At 37.3% G+C, this 19163-nt stretch overlaps 1 protein-coding gene across 2 annotated transcripts in view; it reads right to left on the bottom strand.

The window, feature by feature from the left end:
• The window catches only part of LOC127447195 (protein Wnt-6-like), a 41423-nt gene extending 29927 nt beyond the window's left edge, over positions 1–11496 (bottom strand). For both annotated transcript variants that reach the window (XM_051708848.1, XM_051708847.1), the window contains exons 1-2: positions 10978–11496; positions 207–427 (exon numbers count right to left, since the gene is read on the bottom strand). In XM_051708848.1, the coding sequence (XP_051564808.1) occupies positions 207–427; positions 10978–11057 (301 nt within the window). In that variant the 5' untranslated portion in view covers positions 11058–11496. The remainder of the gene's footprint in view (positions 1–206; positions 428–10977) is intronic.
• Positions 11497–19163: the final 7667 nt, after the last annotated feature.

A 19163-nucleotide genomic window follows, 5' to 3' on the forward strand; every position in this document is an offset into this window, starting at 1 on the left:
AAAAAATCTGACTCAGCTACAACAGCTGTCCTTGTTCTCTCTTGAACTTGGATCAAACATCTCGGAATGAGGGCACAGGTCTCTTGGTCTCAGAGCCAGAGTTCATGCCCTCAGAGAGGCACTGCTGACCCATAATCGAGACTAAGATAGATTAAGTTTGTTGAGGGAGAGGTGAATTAATTCACTCTGTGAGAACATACACTCACCTTGCTGGAGGATTTTGCCAAAGTGCTTGTTCTGGCTGGTACAGTTCCAGCGTCGAAAGCGGAACTGGTATTGGCATTCTCGCACACCCAGCTTAGCACCTTTGGCAACTTCGTTGACAATCTCCGGCTGCGTCTGGCATAGCTCGGCCTGCTTGCCTGCTAGACGTTTTGTCTTCCTGCAGATGCTATTTGGGTCCATGACCAACGGACTCCCCACTGCCCTAAAACGGACAAAACGAAATGCTTCATCAGATGACTCATCTGAACTACACAAGGTATCACAAGATAAAGTGCAGTTATCTTTTAAAACTGCATGACACACAAACCACTTTAAATGATGTAGAGCATTATAAATTTAATGTTCCATTTCTTTACTGCAAGGTTCACGTTAAGGTCTGAGCAAATCCTCATTCATTTAGGGGCTTTTCGGGGTTTTAGGCGCACTCATTGTTCCTTGCAGATGACAAAGAAAATATACAGAAAAAGACAACTACTAGAGTCAGACACACTATAATGTCAGCAGTAAACGCATTACCCCTTTGAACAAATACAGATAACTTATAAATGAAAAAAAGATACATCTTAATTGCTGGGTTTCATCAAACGCGATGACAGACGTGTGTTTACACTGAATAAATTGTTTATTTCAACTGCTAATGGGAGAAGAGGCCTCAGGTCCAAAGTGTGGAGTGCGCTGCTAGAGCTTCCCATGACAGCCGCTATGACGCAATGTGAGAATGCCACAGTCCTCCAGTTCTTTCGATTTAATAACTCTGACTATATCGAAGTGGAGTTCAGCGGCTGTGATCCGTGCAGCTGAAGTCAGTTTTTATCATCACGTTGCCGTCTGGGGAAGCAGAGCTTTGTAAGAATACCTCATTGCTTTTCATTCACCCCTGTCAAGGCTAATCTTTCAGACTAATAACATTCATCTGCCGTGCAGAATGTTATTGTTTTAAAACGTCAAACCAACGCTCTTTCCAGTCGCCTTCCATGGCGGTCCGATAAGAAATATGAGAGGGGAGATAACAGATTTTACAAGTGATGCATCCCATCTTGATATACCTAATATTTCATTTACATACGACCACTCAACAGAGGACTTAATACACTGAGAGCAGTGTGTTTTGATGGGATATATGCTCACATGTGCTAAAGGAGATATGAATAATGGACATTTTGCAACGTTTTGCAAGAGCAGAAGATGATAGAAGTTTAACTATTAATAAGGTAAAGGAATAGTTCACCCAAAAATGAAAAATTCTGTCATAATATACTCACACTCATGTTGTTACAATCCCATATGAATTTCTTTCTTATGGAAAATACACTAAAAAAAAAAGAATGTTTGCTCTTAAATGAGCTAATATAACACAATACTTGGAATATTTTTGTCACAGCTTAATTTCATTGTGTGCTATCCATTTAAATTTGTAAAATGGAAGGTTACTTCATCCATTTGCGTTGGGACAACTTAACCCTTTCGCATGTATGATCAAACTAGTGTGATTACACTAGGCTGGGCTTAGAGGCGTTTGATCTGCATTCGGGATACTGTTTACCAGCAAAGGGACTGAAGCGGTTGTCATAATGAACCAGCTGCTCAAATAGTATTCAACACCATCGGAGCTGACTGTTTTGATGCAGCGATGCGGCCATGTTTCTCCACTCGAGCCTTTTCCTATTCTGTCCGTCACTCAGTCTCACCACTTCCGGTGCAAAAAAAAGAACAACCTCCGCGCTTTTACCATAGGAGAGAGCGTTATGGTCAACTTGCGTGTTACGACAGTAAGTCAATGTTTGCAGATACCACACAAATGAATAGGGAGAGCCGTAAACTGACCCCTACCTGTCGGAAAATCATCCATGACTTCCCTTATAAAACAACAATTTTATCGTAGTAAACTCCACACATAGTTCACTGCAAAAAGAATTGTTTAGTTTAAAACATACTGAAGATTAGCGGACAGGAGGTCAGTTCATTAAGTGATTAACTGTTTCCAAACAAAAGCAGTTTATTACCACAATGAAGCATCTCCTTCATAGACATCCATTCAAAAATAACAGCCTCTTGTCTTGCCAGTTTACCACCAATAGAATGTCTATGGGACCACTGTGTTATGCTATTCTATGCTAACCTTGTAGGCTCCCCCTTCAGATGCGTTCTGGCTAGGTTTTAAAACCTTCTATGCTTGACAAATTCAGAATCCCATGCTGCATTGCAATGCAAACAATATGGTGGCGTGCATAGCTAGCAATCGAGTTCGCTATTGCGTCATATACATTATATCATATTCGATCATTATAAACATCTAAAACATCCCGTTATGTGTTAATATTTGCTTTATTTATTGCAGTATTTGCACTGGTGGTGTTGTGTTTGTTGTCCTTTTGGGTTTTATGTCATGCGAGTGCATCTATTTTAAAAAATATGATTGTTGAGTGTCACCATCATTGTGGTTTGTGTGTTGTATGTTAAAGGAATAGTTCACCCAAAAATGAAAATTTGCTGATAATTTACTCACCCTCAGGCCATCCAAGATGTATCTGAGTTTCTTTCTTCATCAAAACAGAATTTAAGACTTTTAGGATTTCATTTCAGGCCTCCTCCTTTAAACAATGCAAGTGAATGTACTCCATTTTTTGACGGTCCAAAATGCATATATAGGGTGCATCAAAATAATCCACACAACTCCAGTTGACAAATAAAGTTCTTCTGAATGCAAACGATTAATTATTTTGAGAAACAAAACAATACTTACATACTTTTTAACTACAAATGTTCGCTTCTATACATCTCTGTGACATGAGAGGGATGACGTAAGCTTGTTGGTAAGGTCACGTGTCATGTGAAGTCAGGAAGCATGTCATTGTTTACTTTTTTTTATTATTATTATAATTATTTGGAAATTAATTTTTATTTTATTTTATATTGTTTTGAAATTGTTTTGGGCTGTTTTGGTTTCTATTGTAAACAATGTCGCGCTTCCTGCCTCCTCCATGTGACGCGTGACTTTACCAATGAGCTTACGTCATCCCTCTCATGAGCACACGTCACAGAGATGTACCGAAGCGAACATTTGTAGTTCAAAAGTATATAAATATTGTTTTGTTTCTAAAAATTATCAATCGTTTGCATTCAGAAGAACTTTATTTGTCGACTGGAGTCGTGTGGATTATTTTGATGCACCCTAAATATGCATTTTGGACCATCAAAAAATGGAGGACATTCACTTGCATTGTTTAGAGGAGGAGGCCTGAAATGAAATCCTAAAAGTCTTAAATTCTGTTTTGATGAAGAAAGAAACTCAGATACATCTTGGATGGCCTGAGGGTGAGTAAATTATCAGCAAATTGTTATTTTTGGGTGAACTATTCCTTTAAGGACCCCGCATGCCTGGTTGGAAAGCTTGACTTAAAACTTATTGGCAAGATGTCATCCCCTATTGCTGAGACTACAGGCTTACTGCGTTTTAAACGTACAATTGTTTGAAAAAAAAACAAAAAAAACAGTATAAATGAAGTTGCCTCAACCTAATTAAAATGATGACTGACAAATTTTGACTAAAGTTCGTACAACAAGACTTGATCAAAAACAAAGTTTTTGTTGAAAAAATGTTGAAAAAAAAAACTTAATGGTGTGGAAAAGTTTTCCTTAATTTTAAGTTAATTTAATGTTTTTATTTTTTGAGTGCACAAAAGATGTTTTATTGAATATTGAGGGCTGTCTTTTCAATACAATGGCAATGGATAGCAACTCACTATAAAGCTTAAAAAATCATAATAAAAGTAGTCAATGCAACATATTCCAAGTCTTTTATAGACGTACAATAGGTTTTGGTAAGAAACAACAAAGAATTTAAGTCATTTTGCAATGAAAATCTTGTTGCCCATTGTGCATTCATGTGAAGCTCGTTCACATTGGCACATGTCTTAATGCGAGAACTCACATTATTTATAACTAAAACAGCCCCCGGACCTATGCCATAGCTGTTTTTACATTGCAAAGGCATCACAAATAAATTTAATAATAAGTGATAAATCTCTACTAATGTCAAATATTTATGTAAATGTCATGTAAAATATGAGTATGTAATGCAATGCAATCCTAGAGACAAACAAACAAATCCTTTATACTTAAACTTATATTTTCAATAAAATAGGTTTTGAAAAGGTATTACTGACTTGATTAAATTGACCTGTACAGTACTGGACTCTACTGATCAACCATATTTCAGCAAGTGGGATTGGTTCAAGTGGCTGTTGGCAAGAAGGAAAGTATAGCATAGGGAGCTTCTCATAAAAGTCTGTTTGGGTGCCCGTGCTGCTTTTGAAAACACTGTCTATGTCACCTATGCCAGGATATGCTGACGCTGTCAAAAACTTTTTCTCCCTTTTAAAATCATTGTGTATTTACTTTGCATCTATTTGGTTTCACAGCCAGCCAGTAAGTCGGCCCACTGCAAAAAAGTCCTGGTGCTCCCTATGACCAGCCCACCACGATTGTCAAGGTTTCCATGGTGATCTATAAACGCCTCTATTACTAACTTAGAAATTGGTGTGTGATTAAGACATGCAGATACAACACTTTGCGGTCGCCCAGCTCTTCTACAGTCTCTGATTATCTGCAAACCTGAGGGCTTCTCAGCGCCAGGATCACAGCTCAAATAATGGAACCACATTTTATAACAGGAGGTGTAGACTCATAAAAAAGCAGACAGCGTTGGAAGGACTCGCTCTTTCCAAGTCCTGTTTCACTGTCAAAAGGGGCAAGGCGAAGCACTGGTTTTTAACCCTCCTGTTGTGTTCTGGTCATTTTGACCCGAAGAGGATTTTCTTTTGCCTGAAAATGCTAGTTAATATTATCCTATTGGACTAAAAGTTACTGACTTTGCTCACACAGGGTATTATAACTTCCCAAAAAATGTGTGTGTGTGTGTGGGGTTGGGGGGGGGGGGGTTTCACCTTGTTACACTTTTGGTGGTTTTGTGTCCTCATGCACGTGACTGACAATAGTTTTTTGCATGTGCCTTGCAAATGTGTGCTCTGCATTTGAAACACAATGCTTGATGGAAGAAAGATCATCAAAGAAAGATTCTATTGGAGAGGGGTCACTGTGGGGCAAAGACAGATCTGGTATGTGTGTGTGTGTGTGTGTGTGTGTTGTGTGTGTGTGTGTGTGTGTGTGTGTGTGGTAATGTTGGATAGATGAATGGATGTTGGATGCAGTTCAGGGTAGGATAAAGTTCATCTCTGTGAAAAAGAAAGCATGTAATACTCAAAAGAGTTTGTGCGTGTACTTGAAAATGTGTGTGTTTGTGTGTGCGTATATCTCTTATTTTATATCTCCCCCATTCATTTTCAATGGCCAGTCATTTTTGACCAGAACACCACAAGTGTGACTTTGTGCCATTTTGTACAAAATAAAAGCATTTCAAAACAAACTTCCTGGTTAAACATTAAAGCACAATAGTTTGATAAATAGTACAGGATATTTTCATATTTTATTTAATATTGCCAAAATTATCCACATATAATGCTTTTTTCACTCAACAATTGAGATGCATAAGCTCAGGTCAATGAGGCCTACGATCATTAAGTTCCGAAAAGAAATACAAAACCTGTGCTAATTGAGAGACAACAAGTTGGCAAAAAGATCTAATCAAATTTTTAGTGATAATATAGCATAATGACAGATTTATAATACATTTTTATAGGCTGGTCATTTTTGACCGGGAACACCACAAGTGTGACTTTGTGCCATTTTGTAAAAAAAAAAAAAAAAAAAAAAAACATTTCAAAACAAACTTCCTGGTTAAACATTAAAGCACACTAGTGTGATAAATAGTACAGAATGTTTTCATATTCTGTTTAATATTGCCAAAATGATCCACAAATAATGCTTTTTTCACTCAAAAATGGAGGTGCATAAGCTCAGGTCAATGAGGCCTACGATCAATAAGCTCCAAAAAGAAATGCAAAACCTATGCTAATTGAAAGAAAACAAGTTGACAAAAGGATCTAATCCAATATTTGGTGATAATATAGCATAACAAGAGATTTATACGCAACATTTTATAGGCCGGTCATTTTTGACCGGGAACACCATATAAGATAAAAAATGTAAACACAGCACAAGGGTTAAAGGAAAATCTTAAATATCACAAAAGCAGCCCTGGGATGTATGGTCATAGTTTGGTTTAGGTGAAATAGAGATAAAGATATGTGTTTCTGTCTGATGAACCATCCTTTCCTTGGCTCTAATTGAAACCAGTCATGACCAAGGCCAAAGACATAACAAAAGACAAAGAAACAATTCTGCAGAAGGGTCGATCTGGACATGGTTCTGACTACTCTAAGATCACTTTTGCCATTTCTCATACAATGATTTATGGTGGGATTTTGGTAGGGAACACTGTATCTAACCAGGCAGCTGCACGAAGTGAGAGAGACCACACGCCCTAGATCAAGCACTATCCACATGGCTTTATTTAAAGCCACTCTTTCCTTCTTCTTTATCTGGTGAGACTTCTGGATGTGATAAGCGAGAGATGGGGCCTAATCATAACATTGAAAAGGATGTACCCAACTCATGCAATCAGGAATATCCAAAAACAGCCACACACATGATGTATGAGAGAGATAATAGAGACGGGGAACAGAGGGGGAAACTGTGATTAAGAGAAGTTATCCAAATAATCAGCGCAGACATACTCATGCACATTTATCTTTTTTTAGACTCGCCGTCCTCTGCGCCTGTAGAGACCTCAGGTTACATTATGAATTGCATGGTTACAGATAAGTCTCTTATTTTTTTTACTTTGTGAAAGAGTGAAATTCATCCCTACTTAATCCCCCAAGTATGCTGGAAATGAAGTCAGTCACGACAGGGCTGGAACAGCACAGAGTGGCTTAGGTTCACTTCTGTGGTGTGTGGCGCCGAGCCATGGCACAATCTCCTCTTGGAGCACAGCACTAAATCAAGCGAGTGGAACCTCAGCGCTGCACAACTCCATCACAACGATGCTGTCTGTCACATGTAGACAGAGCCATAACTGGGATAGACCCGAGAAACAGCACAAAAAACCTCTCCCTGAATGTCTGGAGACCAGCGGAGGCAGACACATGCTCGGAGGTGAAACACAAAAGTGCAGCCGGACGGGCCAAGCAGCTGTCATCGAATTGTTATCTGATTCATCTCTCAAGGCTGCTTGATTGGATATCTCTCCATTCTCCAAATGAGATTCACTTCTCCCAGACTCTGTGTGAACATCTGACATTGTGTAGTCTGGTACACACTTATATACACTGGTTAATAGGATTAAGAGATCTGTGATAAAGAATGCCAGGGTCGCACACACACAGGTCAGGTATGGCAAGCATATAAACCACAACACACAAATCAGACACACATTAAAGTTGAAGTGTGTAATTTCTGCACCACTAGAGTTACCAAACTGAATTGAGAAGATAAGCATTATTTTCAATACCACTGATCCGACAAACAGATAGTCCCACCTTAAAGGGATAGTTCACCCAAAAATGAAAATTCTCTCATCAATTACTCACCTTCATGCCATTCCAGATGCATATGATTTTCTTTCTTCAGGAGAACACAAACAAAGATTTTTAGAAGAATATTTCAGCTCTGTATGTCCATAGAATGCAAGTGGATGGTTATCAAATTTTAAAAGCTCCAAAAAGCACAGACATTCCTTGTATAAGTAATCTGTATGACTCCAGTGCTTAAATGAATGTCCTCTAAAGTGATACGATCGCTTTGGGTGAGAAACAGGTCAATATTTATGTCCTTTTCACGATAATTATTTTCATCCGGCCTCTCTCCGATGTGCGGAGGTTCACGTACTGGCATGTACAAATGAAAGGAAAATCAATGAAGCTTCTGAACAGCATTTTCTGTAAACATATCAAACTGCACTTCTGGTTGTTTCGCGTCATTTCTTGTGTGAACATGCCAATGCACTTACATCAAGCGAGAGGTGGAGGAAACCGAGTCCTCTCCTGGTTGCACATTGGAAAGCGACCGGAAGTAATCAATTATAGTAAAAAGGACTTAAATATTTATCTGTTTCTCACCCAAAGCAATCAATTCACTTTAGAAGACATTCATTTAACCACTGAGGTCATATGGATTACTTTTACAACGATTGTCTGTGCTTTTTGGAGCTTTAAATTGTTGATCACCATTCACTTGCATTTTATGGACCCACAGAGCAGAGATACTCTTCTAAAAATCTCCATTTGTGTTCTGCTGAAGAAAAAAGTCATACACATCTGGGATGGCATGAGGGTGAGTAAATGATCAGAGAATTTAAATTTCTGGGTGAACTAACCCTTTAAACTCACATTATTGGTTAAGTCTATGCTTTGATATACATTTTTTTGATAGCGCCACAGTGTTTACACTTTTTGGGGAAACTCAACTTATGAATGGTTTACTTATAGTTTTCTCTGCATAATAAGCTGGGATAGGAGAGTATTTTAACATAAAAAATGACAAAAGTCAGATGTGGTGCAGGTGAATTTCAGAATTGCAGTCACTTTTCACAGAACTGTCAGAATTAACACATTAATGCATGTGATTATTTTAAAAAGTTTAATGAGCTCAATTTTCTTAATCGTGATTAACGCACTTACCATTAATAAAGCATAAACCAGGGCGGAACCTTTACAATGTGTCCGCCCGGAGTCATAACACTGACACACACAACAGCTTTGTGAGTGATCATATGATGGGAAAAGGACCTCTTAACGCTATTTGTCATACAAAACAAGCCCAGATGGGACTTGTGACAGAAATTAAGTACTTTGCAGCCTCTGTAAGGCACAATTTAATTAACACAGAAACACGTCAAGTCTTAACTATCACAAAAATGCAGAATGAGACACTGTTAATGCGGAGTTCAGAGTGGCGCTTGACACTGGCACTGACGCCCTGATGTGAAACATGAATGCGGCTGCACGACTGCTGTAGCAAAGCAGATAGCCACAGTCTGTTGGCTGATTAATATTGTGGTGGATGAGTTTTTTTGTTTTAAGAGATTTAATGACCATTGCAATGGATATGCAGCCTATGTGGGACTAGGTCTTTCAGCTAGCCAACCTCCCACTTAGACTTTGCAAAACTTGAATTGGTGCTATTTCAGTGTATTTCTATCTTTATACTGTGGAAGGCTTTGTTTGGAAAATATTAATAAAGTATTATTTTACATGTTGTTTTGTTAACTTTCCTATGGAGGAAATTATGCATTTAAAGAAGTATATATAGTATATAAAGAGTAAAATTGTATTACTTTCAAAATCTGCGATTAATCATGATCAACTATGAAAAATTATGCAATTAATCGCGATCAAAAAATGTAATCGACTAACAGCACTAATTTATATGCAAAATGATAAAGCTTTGCACATGCAGATTGTTGGCAAGAGTGGAAAGGACATACAGATTTGACTCAGAGTGGACGACTCAAACACCCCCACACACATAAAAGAGCGTAGGAGAGCGTATGGCGCGTGCACAGGCACACCTGTCGGACAGACTCCTGGCAGGCTGCCAGCACATGACCCCAAAGACTCCAGAAGAGGTGAGCTCTCCCGTCACTTCCTCAAGCACTCAGCTCTCAGCCCAGCAGATCAGAGCACAATCAGAGTCCTGAGAGCTAGTTTATCTGCCTCCGTTTCATCTCCTCTCAGCCTCAGCATGTGAATGGCATGCTGTCTGTCAGAGACCCTTGGCACAGCCCAGCACCAGGTTTGTGAGAGATTTGTGATGGCATGCTTCATGCCCCAAAGAAAGCATCATTGTCTTTTCGAACTTTGTTAGACCTCCAGGTGTATGAGTTATGAGTGTGTGTGTGTGTGTGTGTGTGTGTGTGTGTGTGTGTGTGTGTGTGTGTGTGTGTGCCTGTGTGTGTGTAAGAAGTGTAAGCAGAGCTTCTGACCTTGGTGTGGATACAAATGAGGTGGAAATTTGAAAATTAGAGAAAATAAACAACTCCCTTGTTAAAGGCAGTGTCCCATTAATTGGATTGCCTCTACTTCTCAAACAATCTACCTCTTGTCAAACACATGCATTTCAAAGTGTTAAGCTAAAGAGTAGTTTATGATGACACCCACAGCCTGGAGGTCCACCTAAAATTCCAACTCTGACCCTCAATGTCCATACCTCCAAAACAGACAACAGTTTAACCCTAAGTAAATCTGTTATGGAAGCGTTAAGCAATAACTTTCACAGCTTTTATAGTACAACAATAAATTTGTCTGCATAGATTTCAAATTGAGCAAGTTTTGAAGCTTATTTAAAAAATACATATTTGTATTTATATAGAATTCATTTGAACCTATATTTAAAGTATTTTCAAAAAGATGGATAGGCTATCTCTTAAACGTGTTATCAAATATGATCTGTGTATTTAGTTAATGTGTAAATAATTACTTAATGAAACGTTCAGTTGATCGTGATCAATATTTAAGTTCAAACATTAGTTTTATCTTAGAAGGTGTTCCTATAGTAGACTTATTGCGCATCAGCTGCCACGTTATTATAGCTAATACAGTTTGGAATTATTTGTATGTCTGTAGGATAATCACCAAAAATGCATAACATGCCCAAACATTTCTCCAAACGAGGGAATATGCGATAAACCGGAACGTGTTTTGTCATATTTTCAAATGCGATCATCATTACACTATCACGCTGATAAAACTAAACGAACTTAAATATGGAGGTTGGTGGACATAGGGAACTTACCACCAGAGCCCAATAATGTTGACTGGACAAAGCAGAATAAAGAAGAGGGCAAGTTGTGTTCTGGAAAGTGGAATCGTCATAGTGAGATAACTATCCTTAAAGTAAGAGGGAAAAAAGTGCAGGCTTGATGCTAGTCCAGGGATGACAGAGGCTTGTCCTGTGAGAAAGTTTGAAAATTCCTGAGAAGATTCAGCGCCCCAGAATAATGCACTTTCAAGAAGCACATTATCTGTTGAAGGCGATCGCAAAATCTGCTTGGACAGGGGTCAAAATCTTCATTCTCATTTCTCGAAATCTTTATCCAACAAAACCAGATGAGCTGGGGAAAAAATCCAATAACGCAGCGATTTCAGTCTGGGAGAAGACGTATAGATCTGGAGGTTAATGGAATGCGATCAAACGTCCTAAACAACTAAAACGCTGTAACTATTAAAAATGGTTTAGAATGTAAAATATTCAATTTTTCATGTTAACCGCTTAATATCGATCTGAGTGCCATGTGTTGAACCTGTGCGTGCGCCCTTCTGCAAGCGCTCCAGATCTCATCATGAAACAGGTAGACGTCTATAACTTCATGCTCCTCTCGTCACGATTTTTTTTTTTTTTTTTTTTCTCCTGCCTTCAACTGGGGACCTTTTTCTCCCGGTGTAAGAAACACAGAGCTCATCACACACCCGGGGCTTGAGTGAGGAACCTTGTCATACAGGGAAAAAAGGTTCCGATCAACAGGTTCTGGATGGACAGGTAGTACACAACGCATTGTGAATGTTGTCCAATGCTGGTAAACTGTTTATTTGTGTGTGTGTGTGTGTGTGTGTGTGTGTGTGTGTGTGTGTGTGTGTGTGTGTGTGTGTGTGTGTGTGTGTGTGTGTGTGATTTAGACCAGCAATGAGAACATACATTTGTGGAAGTGTTGAGACTACATCAATACACTCTTAAAAATAAAATGTTTAAAGTTCCATGTTTTTTTTTTTTTTTTTTTTTTTTTGAGTAACATTACATAACAATGAAAGTGCAAACTAATTAAAAAAAAAATTCTAATTAAAATTTTAATTAAAGATAAGGGTGACACCAATATTCTGATCTGAAGAAATAATGAAGCCTACAATGAACAACATAAAAATTCCAAAACAAACAAACAGACAAACAAAATAAAATGTTTAGCCAGCTCAACACAGCAAAAAATGACTCCTGATAAGCAAATCGTTCTTTTGTGAAATGAAAGCCCAGCAGAGATCAATTTCAGAACCTTAACTTTTACGAACGTAAACCTAAGAGTTTGATATTTCAGTGTTCTTGGCCAGCCCTTTGTAATTGTTCACATACCTGCTGCATTATTTTTTTAAACAGTGAATACCATTTCTGAACTGTTTTGAAAAAAATAAAATAAAATAAACACACATATATATATATATATATATATATATATATATATATATATATATATATATATATATATATATATATATATACATATATCACTGCATTACACTGTTAAATTTGGTATACATGCTTATTTTGCTACAGTAGCAAATGTTTTCATATTGTAGGTCCCTGAGAAGGAGATTTTTTTTATTCAGTTATACAGTCTGGACTGGGATTGTGACATTTTATTCTAGTATTACTTTACATGAAACACACTTGTGTTCAGGTATACTGTAACGTTTCTAATACACTCCCAATAACTTAGCTGAGAATTCCTGTCTTGCTTCTTTAGAACCATTATCAAATATTTATTGAAAGATTTGATCAATAACATTTTTTTAAATATTTATTTAAAAAAATAAAAAGTAAAGATTTATTTTGCTGTATAAAGGCAACACGAATTGTGAGGTGAAATTCCATTCAGCGTGTGTTTTTGCATTTCACTATCCTATTGTTTAAATAATGATTTATTAACATATCATCAAAACACACTCATATTTAGCCTGCAGTGCATTTAAAACAAAGCCATTAATCTCACACATGTGGCCCCTAATAGCTGTCCTCTAATCCATCATAGGCTAAGGTCTGCATTATCACCCTCATTAACTGTCCTCCCAATGTAATTTGTGGCTCTCAAGACTGTTATTTATTCTGATGTTGTCTTCATTCGCTGCTCATGCTCTACCTCATCTTAAATGGCCAGAGGGTCCAGAATTGAAATCCAAGACCTCCCAGCCCTTTTTAAGTCTCCTACTAATTTTCTATTGGATTCTGATTCCGTGACACAGTCAGTCACTTTATAGGCAGAAGCATACAGGTAAAATCAGAGATGGAAGCTGTTTCTGTTGTCATATCTTGTCTGTGATAGCTAGGAGCAGAAAGTAGATATGATAGGCTGTTTATATGTTATCTAAGATCAGGTCTCTTTGATTTTCACACTTTGTTTTTCCTCCAGCATCAAAGCAGCAAATGTAGAACAGTTTTGTCTGCAGGTGTGTTGCAGTAGTAATTCTTCAATGTATCATTACATTAAAGATAAAAGATAACCCGCCTGCCTTTTGGGATATTTTAAATGCAGAGGGACAGCAATCATATGGTGAAAATTATTTCTGGTATGACGATAAATGAAGATACATTTTCTTAAAGTTGGTACATACAGTATGTCATTATATACATAATTTATCAGGGTTAGGATTGTTATAGATATCATACATTTATAATTCCAAACCTGGTTACACGTTTAACAAAAATATTTTGATTATGGAATGTAAAAAAATTTAATAAAATAACACGCAATGAAAATACTTTTATCCAATAAATACCATCTAATTGCACAAAAAGGCAGTGCAGTTCCTCTTTTATATTAAAGAAAAACTATCTTATATCCTATCTATATATAACTGCTGCATAATTGGAAACATGGCTTGACAAAACATGCTCTCTTTCTCTCTCCCTTTCTCTCTTCATACAAATGTGTGCATTTGTGTGTGTGTGAGAGAGAGTGAGAGAGAGAGAGAGAGAGAGAGAGAGAGAGAGAGAACGCGTGTGTTTTGTTTGGGAAGAGCGATTCTTCATACTTGGCTTAAACTTTATGGACAATAAAGATCCCATTTCAAAGTACAGCAGGGTGTTGAGCCTGGGGTCTTGGCTGAGCGTTCCTGGGAACAGCCCTCTGAAGACCAGGAGAATATCTTCAGCTGAGACACAGTGCTGAAAAGTCCCCATGAAGAAGTTGTCTGTCCACCATACAAACTGGAAAGCAAGCTCTCTCTTTACAATCCTCATTTATTCAGTGCCAAATACACAATCAATCTGTCAGGTAAAACCAGGACCCCACTCATGCTAATAAAATCAAGATCCATTATCCCAAAAAGCTGTTAATTATGATCTCCCCCCTTTAATCCTATTGTTTAACATTCTGATGTCAAACAGGGTGGGAGACAACTCCCTGTTACGTTAGCATCCAATACGATTAGAAATCCCATTGCACACAATATTTTTTAAGCATAGTTAAAAATTACAGCTAAATCAAAACCACATGATGCTTATGTGCCATAACTTTTATATACAAGCCACAGTCATTTCTGGAATCCCCACGACAAATCAAGTTCATGAAATTCCTTCACCACTGGCAGTAGAGTTTATGTTATAAAACGTCAATATTGCCACACGCTTCTGTATGTCTGTGAGCAGACTGCTCAGCATGGAGAGGAGATAGTGTCAAGTCATAGATGACCTAAACATCAGAGAATGGGAGGGGATTCGGCAGGCATGCTGTTTCCTGGAACTTGCATCAGATGATTAAGATTTTGTCTGTTCGGAACATGAGGGCAGAGTAAAACATGTATAATCACAGCATACCTCATAATTATCTTTATATATATATATATATATATATATATATATTTATTTATTTATTCCAATAATAAAAAACTGTTGCTCACCACAAGATTGAATCAGTTGAATCAGTGTTTTTGTGGAAGACTTCTTGTGCACTCTTGTGTGCTGACTTTCCTGAGCATAAAAGTGTTAAAATGTTTACAGATCATGAGTGAGCTCCGTCATCAGCATCAAGCATTTTACACTTAGAACCAAACCAAGTGACTGGAATAATTAATTATAGGAGAGTTCACACCCTACAAATGCGTCACTTTTAATAATCCATAGTAACACCACTTGTAATTTATTTATTTATTTTTTTTAATTACCTTAGGTTCGGCCCAATGGATCGTGGATAGGGAAAAGAGGCCCACGATGTGGTTTTAACTTTACTGGGTGCCACTTAGCATATCAGTACAGTGTAGAGTGTTGTATCAGCCAGCTTCTTCATTTAACACTAACTTGAGGAATGTCTCAAGTACACTGATTCATTGAATATGCTTCACCACAAAAATGTGTTGTCTTGGAACATTTCAGATATGGATTTCAGGATGATAAAAAAGGCTGAGACTAAATATGTCTAAATTACTGTAATAAATTATTTGGATTTTTATAATAATAATAATAATAATAATAATAATATATATATATATATATATATATATATATATATATATATATATATATATATATATATATATACAAACACACACACACACACACACACACACACAGTGCTGTAAAAAAGTATTTGTCACCATCCTGATTTCTTTTGTTTTTGTGTATATCTCATACTGATGTTTCAAAAATTCAAACAAAATCCAACATAAAACAAAGGCATTCTGAGTAAAAACGAAATACATTTTTTAAATGATAATGTTATTTATTGAAGCAAAAAAGTTATCCAATACCAACTGGACCTGTGTGAAAAAGTTTTTGCCTTGTTATGAGTAGTTATTAAATCCCCAAATTTATGAAACTGCATTCATAATGGGGTTCAGCTGGACTAAACACACCCAGGCCTGATTACTGCCAGCCCAGTTCAATCAAATCAACACCTAAATATAACTTTTTCAGCAGCATGAAGTTGGCTAAAAGTTTTCACCCAGTAGCACACTATGCCAATGTCGAAAGAAATTCCAGAAATGATTAGGAAAAAGGTTACTGAAATACATCAGTCTAGGAAGGGTTACAAAGCTATTTCAAAGGCTCTGGGACTCCAAAGAACCACAGTGAGAGCCATTATCTCCAAATGGAGAACACTTGTCACAGTAGTGAACCTTCCCAGAAGTGGCCGACCTTCCAAAATTCCTCCAAGAGCATAGCAACAACTCATCCAGGAAGTCACAAAAAAGCCAAGGACAACATCCAAGGAAATGCAGGCATCTCTTGCATCAATAAATGTCACTGTTCATGACTGCACTGTCAAAAAGACACTGGCCAAAAATGGCATCCATGGAAGAGTGGCGAGACAAAAAACGACTGCTAACACAGAAGAACAATAAGGCTCGTCTGAATTGTGCCAAAACACACCTTGATGATCCTCAAACATTTTGGGAGAATGTTCTGTGGACTGATGAGTCAAAAATGGAACTGTTTGGAAAACAGGGGTCCCGTTACATCTGGCGTAAAACAAACACAGACATACCTACGGTCAAGCGTGGTAGTGGTAGTGTGACGGTGTGGGGATGCTTTGCTGCTTCAGGGCCTGGGTGACTTGCTATAATTGAGGGAAACATGAATTCTGCTCTCTACCAGAACATCCTAAAGAAGAATGTCCAGTCATTTCTCTGTGAGTTGAAGCTCAAGTGCAACTGGATTATGCAGCAATACAATGATCCAAAGCATTGGAGTAAGTCCACCTCTGAATGGCTCAAAAGAAGCTAAATTAAAGTTGTGGAGTGGCCTAGTCAAAGTCCTAACTTGAACCCAATTGAGATGCTGTGGCAGGACCTTAAACGGACAGTTCATGCTCAAAAACCCTCCAATGTGGCTGAACTAAAGCAGTTCTGCGAAGAGTGGGTCAGAATTCCACCACAGCGTTGTGAAAGGCTGATCTCCAGTTATCGGAAGTGTTTGGTTGCAGTTGTTGCTGCTAAAGGCGGCACAACCAGCTATTAAGTAGTTTAAGGGGGCAGTTAGTTTTTCCACATGGGTGATATAGGTGTTGGATCACTTTTTTGCTTCAATTAAAAAAATAAAATAAATAAATAATAATTAAAAAAAATATATATTTATATAATATATTTTGTTTACTCATGTTGCCTTTGTTTTATGTTACATCTCTTTCGAAGATACAATTTAGTATGAAAAAATACACAAAAATAGAAGAAATCAGGAAGGGGCAAATACTTTTTCACAGCGATGTATATATACAGTATATATTAAATATTTTCCATTTTGTGTGTTTTTGTGTATGTTGAGGAAATAGGGTTTTGCTATCATATAATGATCCTTGTTTTTAAAGTATTATTAGCTTAATATTTACTGAACAACTATATGGCCAAAACATGATTTGCCATAAAAATGATATGGAATGAAAATATATTGGAATAGTGCAGCATGGAAAAATGTAGTCCTTGCATGGTCACAGGTCAGGCTTTCTGGTGAGATACACATTTGCAAGGAGATGAGCCGAGAAGATAATGGGACACATACTGATTACTAGTGTGATAAACTCTCTGCAAATTAGAATCAATGCCTTTTTTTTCTCTCTGCATGAGTAGTTTTTCATCCAGTTCTCTTTCTTATGTTTACTCAGCTTATAAACAGAAAAAAAGGGGAAAATTTAGGATTGTTTAAAAGAAAAGAAAGTGTAAGAAACTTAAACAATTTAAAACTTCTTGGTAGTGATGAATATGATAATAAAACAGATGTTTCCCTGAAACATCCCATTTATTTTATGGGCATATGGCTTGAAGCAAAATCGTACAATTGGATATGATTTTCAAGAAGCTATACATTTCATGGGGAATTTGGAACTCTAACTATGTGAGTATGTAGCGCCACCATGTGTTATGACTGATTTTTTGTCTATATGCAGATTTGGTTTCAGTTTGTTGGAATACATTCTGCTACAATTTCAGAGAAACAGACTATTGATGGGTGTGCTGAAAAGATGGACATTGTGTAAATTCAATGTAGTTCAATTCATTGTAGCTCATTGATTTTGACATGGCACCATCAATATGAATGCAAGTTTTAATCACAGCTGTTTGCTTTAATAGAAAGGAAACATCTGCTGAACATTTCCATGAGTAATAACAATCAAATTTAGCCAAGAAATACCCGCTGAAAGAAAATGTCAAGCCTTTCACTCATGCAGTAATCCCAACATCTTGACATGAATATATTCTTATGATAGATCATGATGCATGTCTCCTGAATAACACCTTGTTTTCCCCCAGTATTTAAAGCATTCGAAAAAGGGGCAGTTTCACTTTATATTCACTTAACATATGAGAAACAAAGCCAGAACAACAAAACCACTTATAATCACTTCAATTTAAAAGAAATTAATACTTTTATTGGAATCTCAAGCTTAATATTATCTGTAATGACAAAATCTCTCCTTTTGCTAAAAATGATCATGCAAAGCACAGCATAACATGCCCCTTTAAAGTTCCATGGAAACAGGAGTTGAAAAGCCAACATGTCCCAACAGAGACTTGATAGGATTAATCTGGGACTAGGCGGATCACGTTTCTCAATCACATCAGCAGAACTAGGTGAGGTGCTGTGATTTCCAGAGGAAAGGGCTTCCATTGGGATGTTTCGTCGTTCGGTAAACATGCAAATACTGTATGCTTGATAACATCTAACACACCCTAGATCAGTTAGAACAGAGATCTCAATGAAGAAAATGTACCCTCAAGAGATTTCATGGCTTATAAAGGATTTCTTTTTTTTATTTTATTTTTTTTATATTTGCATTAATGTATGTTGATGTCCTCCTAAAAACCAAAAGTCATACAATTTTTCACATGGCTGATGCCTTTTGACTCAAATTCTTCTTTCTTGACCTGCTTCAATGTTCAATACAGGCACTTGGGTAACTTTCATCTTGATACTCTATTGTCTTGCACAATTATAGCAATCCTGTCATTGGTAAGGGTGCATGGTGGTCAGAGGAAATGATCATGGGGCAAAATTTCTTGGGACAGACAGAAGTTATGATTTTATTTATGATTATTAACAGTCATCAATAGACAATTTATGTTCTTGTATGCACCTCAAATCAGCGCTGGCTCAACGGTTAAGGTTTTGGGTTCCTGACCAGAAGCTTGGGGGTTCAAGCCCCAGCACAGCATGGCTGATCCTGCACTCTGACCCCAGCTTAGCTGGGATATGTGAAAAAAAGCATTTCACTGTATATATGCAAA

This window comes from Myxocyprinus asiaticus, chromosome 10, assembly GCF_019703515.2.
Source record: "Myxocyprinus asiaticus isolate MX2 ecotype Aquarium Trade chromosome 10, UBuf_Myxa_2, whole genome shotgun sequence".
In the NCBI taxonomy this organism is placed as follows: Eukaryota; Metazoa; Chordata; class Actinopteri; order Cypriniformes; family Catostomidae; genus Myxocyprinus; species Myxocyprinus asiaticus.